A 19144-nucleotide genomic window follows, 5' to 3' on the forward strand; every position below is an offset into this window, starting at 1 on the left:
CTGAGCTATATGATTGTGAGCTCTTCCCCAAGAAAGGATGTTCTCAGAAGTGTAGGGGCCTGCAAAGCACTTTAAAACTTTTTCAGAAGGCTCTCCAAATTTGTTATTTAGTAAAACAGCCATGTAGCCTTTAGGCTTTCAAGAAGGTCTAGCATGTTTTAGAATGATTTGGATCTGCAGTCAAGATTCCTGCAGTGTGTTCTGGAGGTGCCCAAAGGCCCAGTGGTGGTCTTTAACACACGGGTGAGTTTGTGGCAGCTGAGCGCCACAATGAGCACCATATGTAACACCTTTCCCGATCTATCCCCAGAGCAGTTCTAACCACTACCCAGCCCTGTACAAACAAGGCTCTCAGGTCACCACCCTTTTCTCTTTTTTTTTTTTTTTTTTTTTTGGGCCACACCGTGAGGCATGTGGGATCTTCGTTCCCCGACCCAGGATCGAACCTGCGCCCCCTGCAGTGGAAGGGCAGAGTCCTAACCACTGGACCACCAGGGAAGTCCCCACCACCCTTTCTTTTTAGTTGGTACCAGAAGCTGATCAACATGCCAAGTGATTTCCCTGAAGGTGTACCCAGAAACCCTCCCCACTCAGACCAAGAGGGAGTGGACACTATAGGGGCGGGAGTGCCTTAGCCCCAGGAGTGTGGGAAGTGCACCGGACGTGCCACATGCCACCGCTTGCTTTGCTGCATATTTTACAGATGCTGGCTTCTGAGCTGACAACCCAGAGGCGTGCAGATCAGGCTGCCCCTAGGTGTCCTGCCACTCTTGCCCCTTCACGGGGGCGGGGATGAGAATTTCTAGAGATGCTGAGAAGCCTTGGTTCCCAGTGAATTCCCCCACACCCTCTATGGACGCTGACATGCTCAGAATTCTTAGACTGTTGACAGGAATCAGGGCTGAAGGAGGGGAAGGACAGAAGAGCTAAGAGCCTAAGCCTGTTCCCAAACAGGAACAACTACATACCGTTCTGGTCTTCAGCACCACACACTGGAAAGAAAAGAGAAAGAAGGCGTCTGAATATGTGACGGCACGAGGAAAGTCTCCAGCCACCCTGCCTTCACTTCCGAACTCTGACTGCTCGCCTGCTGGGAACCAGGCCGGCCAAGAGCCCAGACAGAACACCCGCCCTCCTCACTCCCCCTACGTGCGGAGGACTCACACACAGCTCCTGCCGGGGTGTCTGGTCTAGTCTTAGAAAGAAAGATTCCACTGCTTTGCCATGAACAAAACTGCCAAGCAGGAAGGCTACTGCATAAGCACAAGGTCCTTTTCTGTTGCTTCTGAAGCCAGCACTAAAGTCAAGAAAGGAGGGACAGTCTGCTCCAGTCGGCCAGGGAGTCGGGATGCAGCCCCCCGGCAGAGCCATCTCCTAGTCCCAGGTCCTCGCCACTCTAGGGAGGTTCTGGGGATGATCCCAAAGGGGAGAGTCTGTGATCAGGTGACCAGTCAGATGTCCCCTAACTCTGATGAATCTGAACTTCTGGGAGAGGAGAGCCCCAAATCCGACCTCAACTGTGAGCAGGCAAGGAGTCAGAACGACCTGCAGGACCAAATCAGCTGGGGAGGGGGTGTTGGGGGGCGGGGGTAGGTTCTGGGTGAAGTCACTTCAGGAAATGCAGAGTTCCACACGGCTCAACTCCTCTCTCTTCTGCCGGACTTCTCTGCCTTTACTGTTCCATTATTCATCCACCATGAATCAGCAGCAGGGACATAAAGTTTCTTTTTTTTTTTTCCCAAACTCATCTGAGCACAGACCTTGATATTTTACTGGGCATCGCTGAAAATGATACCATGCTTTGGGAAATGAACAGCCCAAGTGCAGGCAGGACACAGTGTTCTTGCACCGTGCGTGCAAAGGAGTACTGGTAGAGGCAGTAGTCAGTATGGCAGGGGCAACGTGTGGGGGGAAAGGCCATGGACTTGGACCAGGAAATCCTCAGTTCAAATCTGGGCTCTACAATAAAAGGAAGACACTAATAACGCCTATTTCACAGGCTGCCCTGAAGATTAAATACATGTACATGATGCCTAACCCAATCCCAGCCCTCAACTCCAAAGGACAGCTATTATTAGAGGCTGCAGATGTGTGAGGTGACTCCTTCCTGGGCTAAAAGTGGGGAAATTTAGTCAGGTCGATGTCGACTCTCAAGCGAGACAGCAAGCACTCTGGAACTCCGTGCAGCTGTCACCCAGGCGGCCCCTCACCCAGGTGCTGGAGTCCCTTCTGATCCTTGTACAGCCGCGTCACCCTCTCCATCAGCTCCCACTTCTCACAGCAGCCCTTGTAGTTGACGAAGTTGCGAGCCAGGATCTCTTTGAGCTGCCGCACGGTTAGACCTTCAATGTCCTCCAGGTCGGTCAGGTCAGACAGAGAGGCCCTCCGGCCCGGGACGAAGCTGTCCTCTGAGTCAACAGACTGCAAAGGCAAAGATGAGATCGGTGGGCTCAGCTCCCCCAACCCAGGCCCTCCCTCCCAGGACCCCAGAGCACTCATCACCCCATGCTTTGGGTGACTGGCCTCAAGAGGAGTAGGCACAGGAGCAGTAGCCGGCATGGTGCCCTGCATCGCGAGAGAGACCATGGTCTCCTCCTGACCCGAGCCCTGAGCTCAGGCGCAGCGGCCTGACCCGCCCAGCAGCACGACCCGGTAGAAGGAGCAGCAGTCTGAGGCAGGTGGCCCTGGCTTTGAATCCTGATTCCTCCGCTGATTAGTACTGAATAGTATCAGGCAAGTGGCTCACCGCTCGGAGCCCAACTGCCCCTCCATGAAGAAGAGGCAGCAGTCCTGCCCCACAGGGTTGCTGTGACGACTAAACGCGGCAGCACCAGAAACCACCGAGAACGGTGTCGGTCCTTCTCCCCTGGAGACAGTTCTGCTTTCCCACGAAGGAGCCCACCTCCCGGGCGAGCATCCTCTCTACGCACCCGCGACAATAGCTCCACGGCCCCGATGGCTGTGCCCTGGGCACTGGGCCCGCCACGGCTGAGGCCTGAACTCCCTCCCATCTTTCCTCCTGATTATCTGACTTCCTTCCCCTAACAATGGCTACTGTGTGCTAGAAGCAGAAGAAAAGAACAAGATTTGCACAGCGGCACCGGGAGCCTGCCCTCTGGCAGCTCTTAGAAAGTCAAGAGCCTGGAAACTAATGGGCCGTGGGGCTCCCCCGTCTCCACACTAACACACCGACAGCCGCAAAGGTTAACCTGGAATGCTAACACTAAACTCCACCCCTGAAAACAGAATTTCAGAAGGACGATCATCACACACTGATTCTCCTCTCTCCACTTGGAGTCTGCCAAGAGGTTCCTAATAACAGCCTAAGAACGCCAGTGAAAGAGCAAAGGCAAAGGCACAGACCCAAGCAGAGGCCCCACCTGGGTCTCATCCTCAGCAGGTGCTCTGGCTGTGCTCTCCAGGTAGACGGGTTCCTCCTGGTCCTGAGACACGTGGCCATTGGCCTGTGGGAAGAGAAAGGTGCCATCACAGACGTCCCAGGGACAGCGAGGGCCTCTTGCCAGCCCACACCACATCCAGAACGCATTCCCATCTCCCCCGGAAATCTGGAGTCTCGCATAGCAGCATTACAAAGCCTGCTCTTCAACACTGACTTTGTCAGGCAGGGAAGCAATAGAAATAGATTTCAACTCTAGAACAAGATGCATTAATTCTGCCCACCACCAGGACGGCATTAACCGCCACTCACCGTCAATTTAGTCTCAGCTTGAACACTCCGAGTCAAAGGAAGATCACACGTCCACTCCTGTGCTGGACCGCTGTCAAGTTTTTTCCTGATACTGACCCCAAACTACCCTCCCGACAACTTCTGCCCACCGTCCCTGGTTCTGCCCCCAGACCAATGCCAACTATTTTCTTCCCAGCTGTTCATATCATATCTTCCCTTCCTCCACACAAAATCTCCCCCACTTCCTCATCTGGCCCGGATGAGACAAAGTTTCCAGACCCTCACCACCCTACCCCTCTCTTCTGGCTAGTTGCTGCTCTCACATTCTAGAAATATGCTCCAACCAGCAGGGCACACTATTACTGAGAGCTGTCTTGAAACCTGGTCAGAAATTATTATTAGCCTGAGACTATATAAGACAAACGCCTGCCCTTAAGAAGTTTCATTCTGCTTAGAATTCTAACTTCTCAAAAGGTTCCCCCTAGATACTCCTTCAGGTTTTGCCACAGAGTAGTCAGAACTGTGAGCCTCCTAATCCCATCACCATTGAAGCCACAAATCCCTTAACCAGATCCTCTTCACCCACTGCTCCCAAGAGGCAAAGGGCCTGGTGTGAGCCCAGAGCAAAGAGGTGTCTGAGCTCACAGGCCTTTTCCACTGGTCTCAGTAAAGGGACAACCTGGGAAACAAGTCACTCACTGCCTCTAGCCGCTCATCTCAGATTAGGATGCATAATACGGAGCTAATTAAGAAAAGGCAAGCAACTACAGTGGCAATGAAGAGTAGAAATAACCACCACCACCAAAAATGCCAAGTGACGATACGCTCCCACATATAGCACACACGTACGGAGATGCAGCCAAAACAATGTCTAGCTTTCTCTTAGATTTACGTCAGTGTGGTACACACTGGCCTCCTGGTGTCACCTTGGAGTTACAAAAAGTCTTTCAGAGCCTAACCTCGTCCTAAGTAGACAGCTTCTTGTATGTCCTTTCTTTTCCAGGAAAGAGAAACTAGATCTCATGCTGCAAAGTATGCTCCTGTCTTTTCAGTTTGCCCACTGGCTAAACCAAAATCTACAATGAATATGTGTCCACAGTTGTGCTTATTCCACACACTTCCTTCACCAGCAACTACTGCCAGGACATTAAAGGTACAGGAAAGGGCCCTGGTAGGGCGAGTGGTACAAGCAGATTTGCATCCTGGGTGCAGCTCGCTGTAGAATCATCGGGCAGCCGCGCACAAGTTACTTCGCTTCCCCCGTTTTTCTGGATGACAAAATGCAGACCTCACCAGAACAGGGGATGTGACCTGACCTGAAGGCCCTCTGAAAACATCAGAGAAGCACCCAATGAGATCCGGTACACAGTGTCACCTGTGGGTGCAGTCTGGAAACTTCTGATTAATGAAAGGAAGCTTAAAACCGACTCCTTTCATTGGAAAAGCCACCTGAAGGTTCTTGAGGGGAAAAAAAAAAAATCCCTCAAGGCACTCTGCCGGCTCCCCATAAACAGAGAGAAAGCACTTAACCAAGCAAAGGGAGGAAGTCAAAGCAGGAGCCCAAACCTGTCCAGCAGACAGAGCCAGAGCTGAGGGAAGAGTTAAACTCCAGAGCGCGCTGGGGAGAAAGCAGGCTCAAGCCAACAAGGGAGCTGCTGAGTTTCCTGAAGGTAAAGCGTGCTATCACAGTGGCCTTTATGCCTCAGTGCTCGTCAGAGCTGAATCAGGGGGCCCCATCCTGGCAAAGGAGGTGATCGTAAACAAGAGGCAGCAGCCATCCACATCCTGTGTGGGAACTGACAGCACTGGCACGTGCCTGCTCGAGGGGGCCCAAAGCCCTTTAGACGTGAGATCACGCTAGGCAGTCCTCCCAACACCCTGGCAAGAGCAAAAGTGGTCCGGATTGCTAACCCCATTTCATTGTTATAGGCTCAAACCTCACCCAAACTGACCCAAGAGTCAGTGACAAACCGGATGTAGAAACTGGATTTCTTAGGTCCTAATCCTCCCACTATTGCCCAAGCCATGTAAGTAAAAGGCTCACTAAGGCACTTAACGTATATCTACGGGACGCCACCATGCCTTACACAACGGTGAGGTCCGCCTGCGTCACTCTAATCCAATAGTTGGCTTCTGCGTCTACCTTCCCCCTTGGAGGGGCTTTCTCAGCGCAGAAGCAATGTGTTACTCATTTCTGTACTTTCCATGCCTGGTTCATATTTCAGTCGATGTGCTGCTCTGAGCTTACCATTCCCAGGCCCCACTAGGATGCTGGTAAGGCTGCTTACTGTTCAATAGCCCGCCAACCACTGCCCCGCCCAGACAGAGGCTGGCAAGAGAAGCAGCGCCCTTGCCTTAGTCACAGTGTTTCCCCACTCTCCCTTCCCTCTACATGTTCCTTTTCTTCCTTTGTGCCTTGTGACGGTCACTGAGGAACGGAGTTCCCCATCCGGCCACAACAAAGGAAGACCACAACAAAGGTGATTAAGTAGGAGGGCAATTTGAACAGAACTACATGCAAAGACTACCAGTGAGTTTTCTCAAAATATTTCTGGAAAAATGCATTTTTTAAAACTCTCTGGGGCTTCCCTGGTGGCGCAGTGGTTGAGAATCTGCCTGCTAATGCAGGGGACACGGGTTCGAGCCCTGGTCTGGGAAGATCCCACATGCCGCGGAGCAGCTGGGCCCGTGAGCCACAACTACTGAGCCTGCGCGTCTGGAGCCTGTGCCCCGCAACGGGAGGGGCCGCGATAGTGAAAGGCCCGCGCACCGCGATGAAGAGCGGTCCCCGCACCGCGATGAAGAGTGGCCCCCACTTGCCGTAACCAGAGAAAGCCCTCGCACGAACCGAAGACCCAACACAGCCAAAAATAAATAAATAAATAAATAAAGTAGCTATAAAAAGTCTTAAAAAAAAAAAAAAAAAACTCTCTAACTGGGATATGTACGTATTAAAAACAAACAAAAAACACAAACACCCAGTAGCGTGCATCAATATCCCTGAAAAAAGCCAACACGTGAGTCTGATGTCCAGAAAACATCATCCCTCATCAGTAAGCAGAAAGGCGTCACATGATCCAGACACTTAACCTTGCCCCGCTCCCACGGTGCAGGCGGGAGAGGAAAGCGAGCCCTCCACCCGGCAGAGGCGGTGTGGCTGCCAACGGGCCGTACCTGCTGCCGGTCCCGAGCCTGGGCCGGGGCCGAGGAAGGGAGGCCGGGTGAGGTGGGAGGTACTGTGCTGGTGTGAGGCTGGGTCAGGAAGGCCTGCTGCTCGGGGGAGTCCGGGGACAGGCTGGGGGCGCGAGTCCTGCCCTCCTGGGAGATTACAGGCTGCTGGCCAAGCACCAAGAACACCAGCTCCTCCTTCTCCCGGCACGTTTCGGTAGAGATGTCATGCAGGCTGAGATAGTCCCTCAGGTCCTTCACCTTCATCTTCATGAGCTCCTCCCGCTGAAAGGCTGTAGCTCGGAAGCGCTGGCAGAGAAGGCAGAGGCGGGGCCCGCTCCCCACTTGGCTCGAACAGGCCACGCAGAAATTCTTCTTACAGTCCAAGCAGGTCTGCTGCTTAGAGCAAGAGGCAGAGGAAACCACGTCAGACAGCGAGAACAAGACAGTGCGATGGGAGCTGGGCGAGACCTCCCCCATCACTCTTACTTTTACTGAGCTCCTCCTCTCCCTGCGGGTGCAGGCTACCTTGCAGACTTCAGGTAAAAGCCACTCGGAGGTGGCGCAGCCCCTGTGGGCATCATGTATCCAGATACAGGACACTATGTGGAGTGTTCCGTCGGAGGCTGACTTTATTCACTTTACTGATAGAGAAATGGAGGCTATTAATTAAGACTACCAGCTTCAGGATAAAAAAGCCCCGCATTTTTATTGTCTCCCTCCTCCATTTCTTGTGGCATCACCTTGGGGGTGTAACTTAGCCTCTCTGGCCCTCAGTTTCCTCAACTGTAAAGCAAGGCGGTAACAGCAACTGCCTCATAGGATTGTTGTAAAGTTAAGAGATAATGCATTTAGTATATCTGACACATGAGTCTTCAATAAGTGTTCAGTGTTTTAATTATTCTTGCTAGGAAATACAAGCCAATGATAAGAGTCAAGATTCAAATCCTGAACTATGATTCTTTCTACTTTATTGCTGAGATAAGAAAGCAAATGCGTAAAGGTTATGGTGGTGACTGTTGTTACTACTAATGTTATTAATTAAATTATTGAGGGGCCACTATGTGCTAGAGCTAGACTTGGCTTGTCATTTAATTCTCAAAGCAACCCCGCAAAGTAGGTATTCGCATACCTCCCTGTTTTACAGACCAAGCATCTGAGGCCTAGAGAGATTTAAGTCCCATCCTAAAGGGCAGGCAGTAAAGAGTGGAGCTGGGATTCACACTCGAGGTCTGTCTGAGTTTCGTGCCCACAGTCATGCTCACGTTGCCTAACTCAGCCCCAGGCGAGCCTACAGCTGGGCTGAGTCAAGGGCCTGGCTCTCCATCCCCCAACTGCCAACCCAGCGCCCCATCTGCAGAGGCTGGGGCCCAGGCCCCCCCCACCCCAGGAAGGCCCACTCAGAGTGCTGGGAACGCAGTGGTGCCTGAGAGCCTACCCAGGACAAATATTTAGTCAGCTACAGGAGGCCCTCTGGACGTGATTAGGGAGCTCTGGTCTGTGAAAGTACAGGGTGTCTCAGACGGGCGACAAGAGCACCCGGCAGGCAAGCTGGTACCACCAGGCAGCAGCTCCTCCCAGGATCGCAGAGAACACGACTCATGAAGGCTTGCTCAGCTCACAGGAAGCAAATCCTCGGCCTCTCGCCCCGCAGGCTGACCGAGCACGGCGACATCTGACCGAGGCCTGTTCCAGCCACCAGCAGGCCACACGCCACCAGAGGGGTAATCCCTGGGCCCACGGGGCTGGTCCCGGAGGGCGCCCTCACCCATCCTTTAGAGAAATTAAAAACTTTTCATCCTGTGGTGACTTAAGTATTAACCTAAAGATTTCTGCTCCCTCTTTTCTAAGTATAGAAAGCTATTCAAGCTAACAAGAATGCCCAGGAGAGGGACTTCCCTGGTGGCGCAGTGGTTAAGAGTCCGCCTGCCAACGCAGGGGACACAGGTTCGAGCCCTGCTCCGGGAAGACCCCACATGCCGCGGAGCAACTAAGCCCGTGCACCACAACTACTGAGCCTGTGCTCTAGAGCCTGCGAGCCATAACTACTGAGGTTGCGTGCCACAGCTACTGAAGCCCGCACGCCTAGAGCCCGTGCTCCGCAACAAGAGAAGCCACTGCAATGAGAAGCCCGTGCACCACAACGAAGAGTAGCCCCCGCTCACTGCAACTAGAGAAAGCACAGCAACAAAGACCCAACACAGCCAAAAATAAATTAATTAATTAATTAATTAATTTAAAAAAAAAAAAAAAAAAGAATGCCCAGGAGACTGAGATTCCCAGAGTCGAAATCATAGATACTCTTGTGTGGCACTGAAGTAAAAGTCTGCATAGCTGACGTCATTATAGTTAGTTTTCTCTAAGTGTCATTCGTGCAGTAAAGGAAAACAAGCATAATGCTTACCATCGTTTTGACTAGTGATACTTAGAAGCTGGGGAAGGACACGCATAAAGCTCCCTTATTCTCTACACAGTTATAACCAGACAATAAAACGTTCAACGACTGACTGGAAAGGACGCATGGCTGCACTCGCTTCATAAGGGTCTGGGACCAGCAGCCACTCAGGTGGAAACTGGATGTTTCCGGGTATGGGGGGTTCAGTCATATCTAAAGCTTTTCTGTTGGGCAATGAGATGTGCTTAAGATGACAGTGAAATGAGGAGGCTTCCGTGTAATAAAGTGTAGGTCCTGACGTGGAACATTACTTAAGTCAATGCAGTTTGATAAGACCTAGCTTGACACAATTAAAAAGCCCCGAGTTGCTCAATCAGCCAGATCTAAACAACTCTCTTCTTCAAAGATGTGCAGCGTATTGGATGCAAGATCAGAATGCAAAGGCAGCAACCAACCCAGCTTCTCCGTACCCCCGGCTCGCCAGGGACTCTCAAGTCCCAGCATCGGCATCTGAAACACACCCTACAGGAAAGAGTAAGACAGCGCTCTCTTGAGACTAAAACCCCAGTTCGCAGAGGCAGGAGAGAACAAAGGAGAAGGAAAAAGTAGCTGTCAACAACTGTGGGCAGAACGAGCAAGGGAAACACATATGTATACATTCTAGCAAATGGTGCAAACTGACTCACGAGGTCGCATGAAAGATGACCTAGGGGAGCCGACGAGCCTGCACAAATGCCAGGAACACAGGCAAACACCAGCATCGGGAGGCTGGCAGCGGCACCCGCCTTTGCCAATCCACCCTTCCTTGTTCTACCCTCTCCCCAGCCGCATTCCCTGGCACAGGGCGGGCCCACTTTCTCAGCCCACCAGCCCCTCCTCCTAGCCATCCTGCCCGTAAGCATCCCCTCCTGCAGCCCACCGGGAGGAAAGGGGCAGCCCGAGGCGTGACACACTAGGATTAAGGCCTAGCTGGTCACGTCCCAGCTAAGGGAACTTGTGCAAAACAGATAACTTCCCAGAGCATCAGATTCTCACCTGTAAAGTCGGACGCTCAGCCTACCTCGAAGGACTACTCAAGTACTACGTGAGCTAAGGCACAGCAAACCTCAGCATGCGGTGGGCGCGCAACGCACTTGAAGGTGACACCGTCACCCCCTTTTCCCTTTCCCCCGTGCCTCATCTCCGAGCGCGGGCCGGTCCCTAGGAGCCACCCCCTTTCTACTCTGAGACTTGAGTATCTCTTCCACGTTTCCAAGTACAACCGCCCTGCCAGGCCACCTCCCCCGCCTCCTCTTCAACCTGGTCAGCTCAAGAGGCTGGGCGCCAAACTCCCTCCAAAACCGTCAGGGCTGCTGCTAGACCATATGCAGGTGTTACCAGTACAGATGGGATACGAGGCTTGTGGCAAATCCCAGCCTGCCATTTCTCTCTGAGACTGGAAACTCTGGGAAGGCAGGGGTCCATCTTTCTTACTACGTCCTCTCTACAAAGTCCTTAGTGCTCTCTGGACTTTGTACCCAATGAGCAGTTGGAAAATACTGACCACGATGAAGAAAGGAAAAAGAGACAGTAGGATCCATGTAATCACGCCAGTTCAAACACTTCTAGAAAAGACATTTTAAAAGCTTGCAGCTGTTAAATGCCAAACCCTTAAGATAAGATGCTGATCCACTTAAGCATGAAATTACAAGTGCAAAATTCTCATAGGAGAAAACATCCTTAATATCCACAAAATTCACTGTGAATTACACAAAATTAATCCATCCCTTTGTGGCAAGAAAATATTGTACCGATAACCATCTTTTACCTTCCAGACTGGAACTTTCTTTCCCCCCACAAAAGCTCTTCTTGCTACAGAAGCTTTCTTTTTGTCTCCTTGTGTGGCTGCGTATTTGCCCCCATCTTCCTGTCAGACTACAAGCTCCCTACTAAGGAGGGATGACTTTCTTCACCTCTGCCTGCCTAGCCCACGCAATGTCTGACACACATTACATACTGAATAATGTATTTTCCACTGAACCACTGAATAGGAAAAAAATTCCTTATTTTAATCACTGTCAGGCTCCTAGGCACCCAGACCGATTCTCTGCCTTCTTTAGTTTGACCTCCTCCTCCTCCTCCGTTTCATCTGTCTTCATCAGCTGCGTGCCCTTGTATCTTAGTAGCTAAAGTACCTGTTGTATGAGTCTCAAATTTTTCATCTGTAAAATGGGTTAACAACCACTTCTTCACAAGGTCTGGCACAAAGAGTTGCTCACTAAATGGAAGCTACCTCGATCAATCTCGGCCTCCACCCTACACCAGGCTCTGGGAACTTCCCGCCAGGTGTGCAGGAGCTTCCTAAGTGCTACTCCTATGGCTCCATCAAATTACCCTCCTCACGAAGCCACGTCTGCTCCCTGAAATGGGATCGATCAGGTTGTTGCCTTGTTCAAAATCTTTCTGATGCTTCCTTGTTGTCTGGTGGCGATAGGCTCCTTACCATGGCAGTCATGGCCCTTTACCACCTGATCCCAACCTTGCTGCCCTAACTTCCCTGGTACCCTGCACTCTGGCCAAACAGGCCACTCACAGTTCCCAAGTCCACCTTGAACTTGCTCCACATCTGGTGCTTTTACCTCAGCCACTGCTTTGCAAATCAACAAACTTTCCTTCATCCGGCTAGAATTATCAATTTACCAACAATGCCTGATGCCCTAGAACTTAACTTATGCAGTTGACTATTATTAGTTCTTTGTAAAGGTGGGCCTCCTCGACCAGACAGTAAGCTCCCTAAGGGAAAGACCTATGTCTTAGTATTCTCTCCACAAAACTGTAACCTCCAGCTACTAGCATGCTGCTGGGACAGAACCGGGCCCTCAGTGAAAATCTTCAGCATGGAAATGTCAGCCATAAAGTGATGAAAATAGAAACTCTCTGGTCTACTTCCTCTTTTTCAAACTGCTCTCAACTCAGCAGTCCATTCGTTCATTCATTCATTTATTTTTAAAATTTTATTGCCTACCTACCACGTGTCAGTCACTGTTCTAAGACACTGGGGAAAAGTTGTGAACAAAATTGACAAAATCCCTTATCCTATGTATCACCTGAGAAGACAGGCAATCCACAAACACATGTATGTTGGGTGGTGATAACCACTATAAAGACAATAAAGCATCTTCCCACCCTGACCCAACCATCGTTCTCCTTTCTCTGGGGGCGGTTTCCGTGTTCATTCACGTTCTGTCTTCAGGCTGAGCAATGTCAAGAACTCGCTCGATCCCCTGGCTCTCTCAAGTTTCCAATGTGCTCGACATGCTTATCCTGAGCCTGGATCACCACCATCGTCCTCTCTGTGCTTTCTCTCCATTTCCACTCCAGAGGATAACTGACTTTTTTTAAAAAAAGGGGGGGTGGGGGGGTGGTTTCAAACAAACCTATTGCAAATTCATGCTACTTCCTTTATTTGTTTGTTTATTTTTTAATTAATTTTGGGGGGGGGGCCACTCCGCACGGCTTGCAGGATCTTAGTTCCCTGACCAGGGATTGAACCCACGCCCTCAGCAGTGAAAGCGACGAGTCCTAACCACTGGACCGCCAGGGAATTCCCCATGCTGCCTCATTTAAATGAGGGTTTTCCCTATTCCTTTCTTGCCAATTACTCTGCCACTTCAGCTGGTTGTTCCTAGCATTCCTCACAATGTAACAATGAAAACAGGACGAGCTTTGACGTCCAACAGACTCTTGATGTACTTGAGGAGTCCTTGAAACTACTACCTTAGATAAAGGGAACAATTTCTTCATCTGTAAAATGGGAACAAATGATAGTAGTACACACATCATAGGCTGTTGTAAGGTTTCAGTGAGACAACACATATGAAATGCCAGGCTCAGTGCCAGGCACATGACCAGGACCCGACAGCCCTCCTTCCATCTCATCTCAGACCCTAACTCCACCCCACCGTCTCCACCACCGACAGCCACTGAGGCCACGTGGCCCCGAGTTCCTGCTACTCGCCACTTCAGTCTCCATCATGGACTGAACCTTTCAGCCTACGTATAAAAGGAGAGGTACCCCTGCCCACCAAGCCACAGCCCCCTGGCCTGCAGGAGCCTCTCTGGTTGAGCTCTCAGTGACTGGGGCAGCCAAGCAAACCACAACAAAGCTTGGCTACGTGCCCACCTTCCCCACACTGCAGTGAGGTGTAGGCAAAATACAACCTACGAGGCAAAATGCCAATCCTCCATCGTCTTACAGTTACAAAGGGGTGGCTGGTCAACATTTTGAGCTGCAGAAATTCTGACATGCTGACTATCTTCTGGGAGAAAGCTTGAGAGTCAAAGACCTATGTTTGAATGCTGGCTCTGCCATTTAATAACCAGGTGATCTTGGGGCGCTACTTAAGTAGAGGGGAAAGAATGAGTATTTTAATGTCTCCAATACTGTCAGGAACTTGACAGTTTCCTTTTTACCTGTTAAACTTTAAGCCTTAGTTTCTCATATGTAAAGTGGGAGTGTAGGGACCCTAAAACCTACATCATAGAGTTACTGTGAGGATTAAATGAAACAAAAACTCTATAAATTGCTTAAAATAGTCCCTGGCATACAGCAGGTGGTTTAGAAAGTATTTTTTTCCTCTCAAATTTCTCATTATCATCATTTTAACGTCACATTCTAGGCTGCAAACCTCTCATTCTGCAGAAGAAGACAGATGCAGCAGTTCTCTTCTCCGGGTCAGGGCTCACCTTCGGCCCCAGGCGTGCTTACCACAGACAGAGGGATGGCCCACACCTGTACACCATGGCCCAGCCAGTGATTTTACCTCCTGCTCACTAATCTGGAAAACACGGCTACCATGCATTTCAAATGAAATGGCAACAGTAAATAAGCTCCATTCTTCATCTTGTTAGGGTCCTGATGTACCTGAGATGTCCTTGACACTGTTTTCAATAAAAAGAACAAGTTCACCTGCAGCCAGGCTTTTTACAACGGCAGCTAATGAAGGAAACAACAGCAAGTGCCTGCTGCACCCCAAGCATCGCACCGGGCACCCTTCGCAGCTTAGCGCATTTTATTCCCACAACACTGCGAGATGTTGACTTGGGTACAATTATTATATCCCTACTTTACAGACGGAGAAAATGAATCTCAAGACAGGTTAAGTCATACAGCTAGGAAGTGGCTGAGCTGCTATCAGAATTCAGATCTAGCTGGCTCCAAATCTATGCCAAGACGTGTTGCTTCTGCTTGGTTAGTTTTAATACTTTTGTGAAAGGACAGCTCTGGGTTGCCAGCTTTGCACAGGCACCATGGAAGGGTCAGCAGACCTGCCTGAGGGCCTGAGGCTACAGCGGCCGAGCAGGCCGAGAGGTCGACACTCACCTTCCTGGCCATGCTTGCGAAGTGGGCCCCGCAGGCCTTGCAGTTTGGTTCCGAGCCCGTGGGGGAAGGGAAGGAGCTGTACCCAGGGTTGGAATAGGCCTGCGTCCTGGCTCCCTGGGGCGGTGGGGCCTCCTCAGGCTGTCCATCCAGGCAGAACCAGTTGCAGCAGGTTGCCCACATGATAAAATCTGGCACGAGGGAGAAAGGGGGAAAGGTCAGAGTTAAGACACACCTTGACAGCGTCCCCTGAGGGCACAGGTGAGCAGCGACATCGGTCCACACCTCCCATCACCGGTCCACACCTCCCATCACCGTCAAGGTGAGGATGGGCTTTCGGGGGCCACCGACTTCCTACCGCCTCCTGCACCACGCCCGCTGCCGTTACAGGAAAGGTGCGCACAGACGCCTGACCTGCAGGCCAGGCCGGCACGGGCAGCAGAGCCGGCACGCTACCTTTGAAAGGTTGCCAATGCCTGTTTGGTTTAATCTGAGAGCTTTACTTCAAATAAAATCTTTTGTCTTAGCAATGACAAGTGGCCTAACAGCCATTTTATTCAGGAACATGACCTTGCCCCTAGAGCTCAGACAGATAGAGCTCTATCATACACACATGTACAGTTCCACACTCATATTGACCATGGGGCGGAAGGATCATTACTTCCTTTATTTAGATGAGGCAACCCAGGCTCAAAGGAATCAAGGTCACACAACTAATATATAGAGAACGGAGATTCTGAAAACCCAGCTCTTCTGACTCTAAACCTATACTACGTTGCCCCCTGGTTTCCCCTCCCACCAGCCAGCAGAACTTACGTATAGCTCTCACATTTGTACGTCCGGCCCTACATCAACGTCTACCACGGCACCTGTAATAGTTATGCTTTTTTTCTACCACTAAACCATACGCTCCTTGAGGGCAGGGACCACTTCTTATTCATGTCTGTTCTGTACTCAGCAGTGTCGTGCACACAGCAGATGCTCCACAATGTTTGCTTCCTTGCTGAATCAGTGCCTCTGCGGGCTTATGAAGAAGCTTTGGGTTATTACTTCCATTTTACATATCAAATACAGGAATTAGGGGCTGGGGGGTTAATGATTTTTTGAGATCACAGAACAAAGAGGATCCAATCTCTCAAATGTCAGAATAAACTAAACATTGCAAGGGGGTCCACTAAAATGCCAGTCGCTGCTGTAATAAAGTAAAATGTGCTTTTCTCAGTAGACTAAGGTAGTCAGGATGGACACTGTGAGCCTGAACTCTGCTTACAGAGATAACGAATGAAACATGTTGTGTATTAACAATCAGTTCACACAAAAGAATGGTACTTTCTGCTCTGCCTCCTGACTCGCTGAAAGTGCCTTTGTTAGATCAGAGTTCAAAGACGTAGTAAGCTGGAAGGAACTAAGACGTCAACGGGTTCCACCTTGGTTATTTTTTAGAGGAAAAGAAAGAGGCCCAGCAGGAGGAAAGAACTTCCTGGTTCACCCAGCTACAACCTTTGGCCTCGTGATTACTCCAGGGCCTTTCCAGCTTCCCAACACTGCTTCCAATAATACATGCATTCACTTTTGCAGGCATGTCTGATTAATACCTGTCTCACCCGGTGGCCTATGACCCCCATGAGAGCAGGGACCATGACAGTCATACAGTGCCCAGCAGAAGGGTGGCTCAACAAGTACTACTGAATGAATGAATCACATACAATATTTAAAGATTAACTAACCACACATTCGTTCCATTTCCTTCACATCAAAAACATGTCTCTCTGACTCACTATGACTTGTCTGAAGACTCTCAATTCCCAGAAAACAGGGACTTAATCTGCCTTACGAATTCACACGGAATAATGAAGCCCAGAGCAGTTAAAGAACTGAGTTATTTGCTGGCAAGAGACTGCAGGCAACAGCAGAGTAGTAACCCTCCGAAAGAGGAAGTTTGTAACTCTTTAAATCACCTGTTGATGGAAGCATCTGAAACAGTGTGTAATAATACAAAGATCAGAGGATCTGGAATCTGAAGACCTGGGCTGTTACCTACCTCTAACAAGTCACAGCCTTTCCGTACTTCATTTTTCTCATCTGACATTCTCCAGGCTGTAAAGCACTAAATAAACCTTAGTTGTTGCTACTAGCATTATAACAATGCTTTCACTGCAATTTCTCTGAGACAGCACAGGTAAAAAGTAAACCTAGAGATTTCACAATTACCATTTGCCTTTCTGGGCTTGTCCCGAATGTGGACAAATCTTTGACAGAATCAGCAGGATGTGTCAATTAACTAAGTGAGGTCAGGGGAAGGGGAATAGCAGAGCAGCCTTGAGACAAAGCTGTGGGTGGTTCACTAACTTGTCAAATCCTCCACTCATTTATGCGTGCAGCCCTTAGAGGAGCCAATGCCTTGCTGTCTCCAGTGCTAGGTGAGTATGGTCGATTACCTAAGTTCATGGTCTAGTAGGAGAACTAGAAATGTAAAACCAAAAATTGAAATTTCAGGGTGATCAGTGCTTTAACAGAGGTTTGTGCAGTGTAAGGGGGGTTACAAAGATGGGAACAATGATCAGCTCCTCGGGGTGGAGGAGTGACCAGGGAAGACATATCCTATTGAGACAGGCTGGGACCCCGGGGACCCTTTGCTGCCATGCTTCACCTGGACAAACATCTCCTGGAGCAACAAAATACAAATAAACTATAAGGTACTAAAAATAACTACGTGCATGCACTGGGGCAAATTATGGACAACAAGATACAAAAAGACCAAAAACCCAACTGCCACTTCTAAAGAGCCCGGAGCAAAGGCAGGGAGCACAAGCAGGGCACTGCGCATGCCCCCTGCACACACCACCACCAGAGGGCTGGGCAGACCACCTCAGCCACCCCTCCAGTCCGACCCCTGGACCTGCTCCTACCCTCACCGCATATAAGGAGACAGCTCGCACCCCTGCTCAGCAAGCGAGCAAGCAAGCAAGGGCACCTGCGGCTTGTTCTCGCTCCCCCCTGCTGCAGCAGGGGCCCCAGTAAAGCCTTGCCTGAATTTCTCATCTGGCCTCTTATCGATTTCTATTGATAAAGGAGGCCGAGAACCCTGGTCGGTAACACTATTATGGACCAGAAAGTCAAGAGCAAAAAGACTTTTCAAGAACAAACACCAAGAGCATGCACCAGGGCATTAAAGAAACTACAAAATGCTTGGTTGGGTCAAAGGTAAGGATAGGGGTGGCGGAGAGCACAGCAAGTAAACAAGCAGCCATTTAAAAAAAAAAAAAAAAACTTGTATTCCATGGTAAGGAGTCTGGACTTTATCCTGTAGGTAGTGGGACACAATGAAGGGTTCAGGCAAGCAGGTTTTGTTATCTTATTTGCATTTTAGAGTGGCCACTTACAGCAGTAAGCGGTGTGGAGGACAAATCCGAGAGGGGCAGGTTGGAAGAAAGATATGAGGATATAGGCAAAAGAGAAAGGGACAGCTAGATCTGCGACAAACTTAGCAGGATGTGGCAATGAACTGAAGAGGCGGGGGGGGAGGGGAGAGAAGACGTTGACTCTCTGAGTTACACAACACGAGAGAGAGTGGAATGGCTGACTGGGATAAAGCCCTCGGGAAGAGCATGTGTCTGTGTGTGAAATGGGGAGCGGGGGCAGGTTAAGATTCTGAGTTTTGTACCTGTGGGACCTGCTGACCTTCAGCACCGTGTCGGCTGAAGATAAAAGTTTGCGGATCCTCGCCTACTGGAAAGTATGTACAGCCAGAGAAGGCCAGAAGGCTGGTTAGACACTCGGGCAGAAGAGAAGCCAGCCTGGGAGAGCCCTCGGGAACGTGTGATCTGAAGAGCAAGCAGAGGGGAACCAACCAGCACAGGGGAAGGAACGAAGCATGCTCAGAGGTGGGAGAACAGGAACAGCGTCTTGAATTTCAAAAAGAAATTTTCAACATTGTCTAATGACCCAGAGAGGAGAACACGCGGAAGAATGAGATGGACCTAGTTTTAGGAAACTGTGTGCTCCATGCCCGAGCAGTTTAGCAAGAGACAAGCTGACCGGTAACCACAGGTTGGGAAGTGAATGAGAAGTGAGGACCTGCCAGACTTTAAGGATAAATTATTCCTTCTAGAAACTTTTGACAGCGAAGGGAAGAGAGAAGGCAGCAGAGGTCACGAGATAAGAGAAATGTAGACATATTCATAGACCGCAGAGGAAACCCCCCAAGACTAAGAGCTGAAAGAAGGGAAGCTGGCAATGAATGATGGGAGCGACGACCAGGAGTGGGAAGAAAAGTGACCAGGTGACGAGATGTGGGGATGGACTAAGACCTCCTTCACCGGAGGGTGGAACAGAGGTGAAGACAGATGGAACCAAAGACAGGCTGACGGCATTAGCAGAGAGAGATGGAAGAATGGAATATTTAACCACAAGAAGAAAACAGACTTTTCTTCCCACAAGGGGAATCCACGTGTTGCAATTCTTTTCCCTAAGAGGTAAGGACTTTGTCACGGAATGGGCAGACCCACTCGGTAAGGCACCATCAGTCGGGAAC

At 50.2% G+C, this 19144-nt stretch overlaps 1 protein-coding gene across 4 annotated transcripts in view; it reads right to left on the reverse strand.

Moving 5' to 3' along the window:
• Nucleotides 1–19144, reverse strand: part of RFFL (ring finger and FYVE like domain containing E3 ubiquitin protein ligase) — a 46249-nt gene that overhangs the window by 4402 nt on the left and 22703 nt on the right. For 3 of the 4 annotated variants that reach the window (XM_007190176.2, XM_007190178.2, XM_007190180.2), the window contains exons 2-6: nt 14614–14801; nt 6863–7255; nt 3381–3464; nt 2211–2421; nt 969–992 (exon numbers count right to left, since the gene is read on the reverse strand). In XM_007190176.2, coding sequence (XP_007190238.2) covers nt 969–992; nt 2211–2421; nt 3381–3464; nt 6863–7255; nt 14614–14801 — 900 coding nt within the window. Of the gene's footprint in view, nt 1–968; nt 993–2210; nt 2422–3380; nt 3465–6862; nt 7256–14613; nt 14802–19144 lie in introns of those variants that run through there. The other variant, XM_007190177.2, reaches the window with a different exon arrangement.

Source organism: Balaenoptera acutorostrata, chromosome 20 (genome assembly GCF_949987535.1).
Source record: "Balaenoptera acutorostrata chromosome 20, mBalAcu1.1, whole genome shotgun sequence".
Taxonomy (NCBI): domain Eukaryota; kingdom Metazoa; phylum Chordata; class Mammalia; order Artiodactyla; family Balaenopteridae; genus Balaenoptera; species Balaenoptera acutorostrata.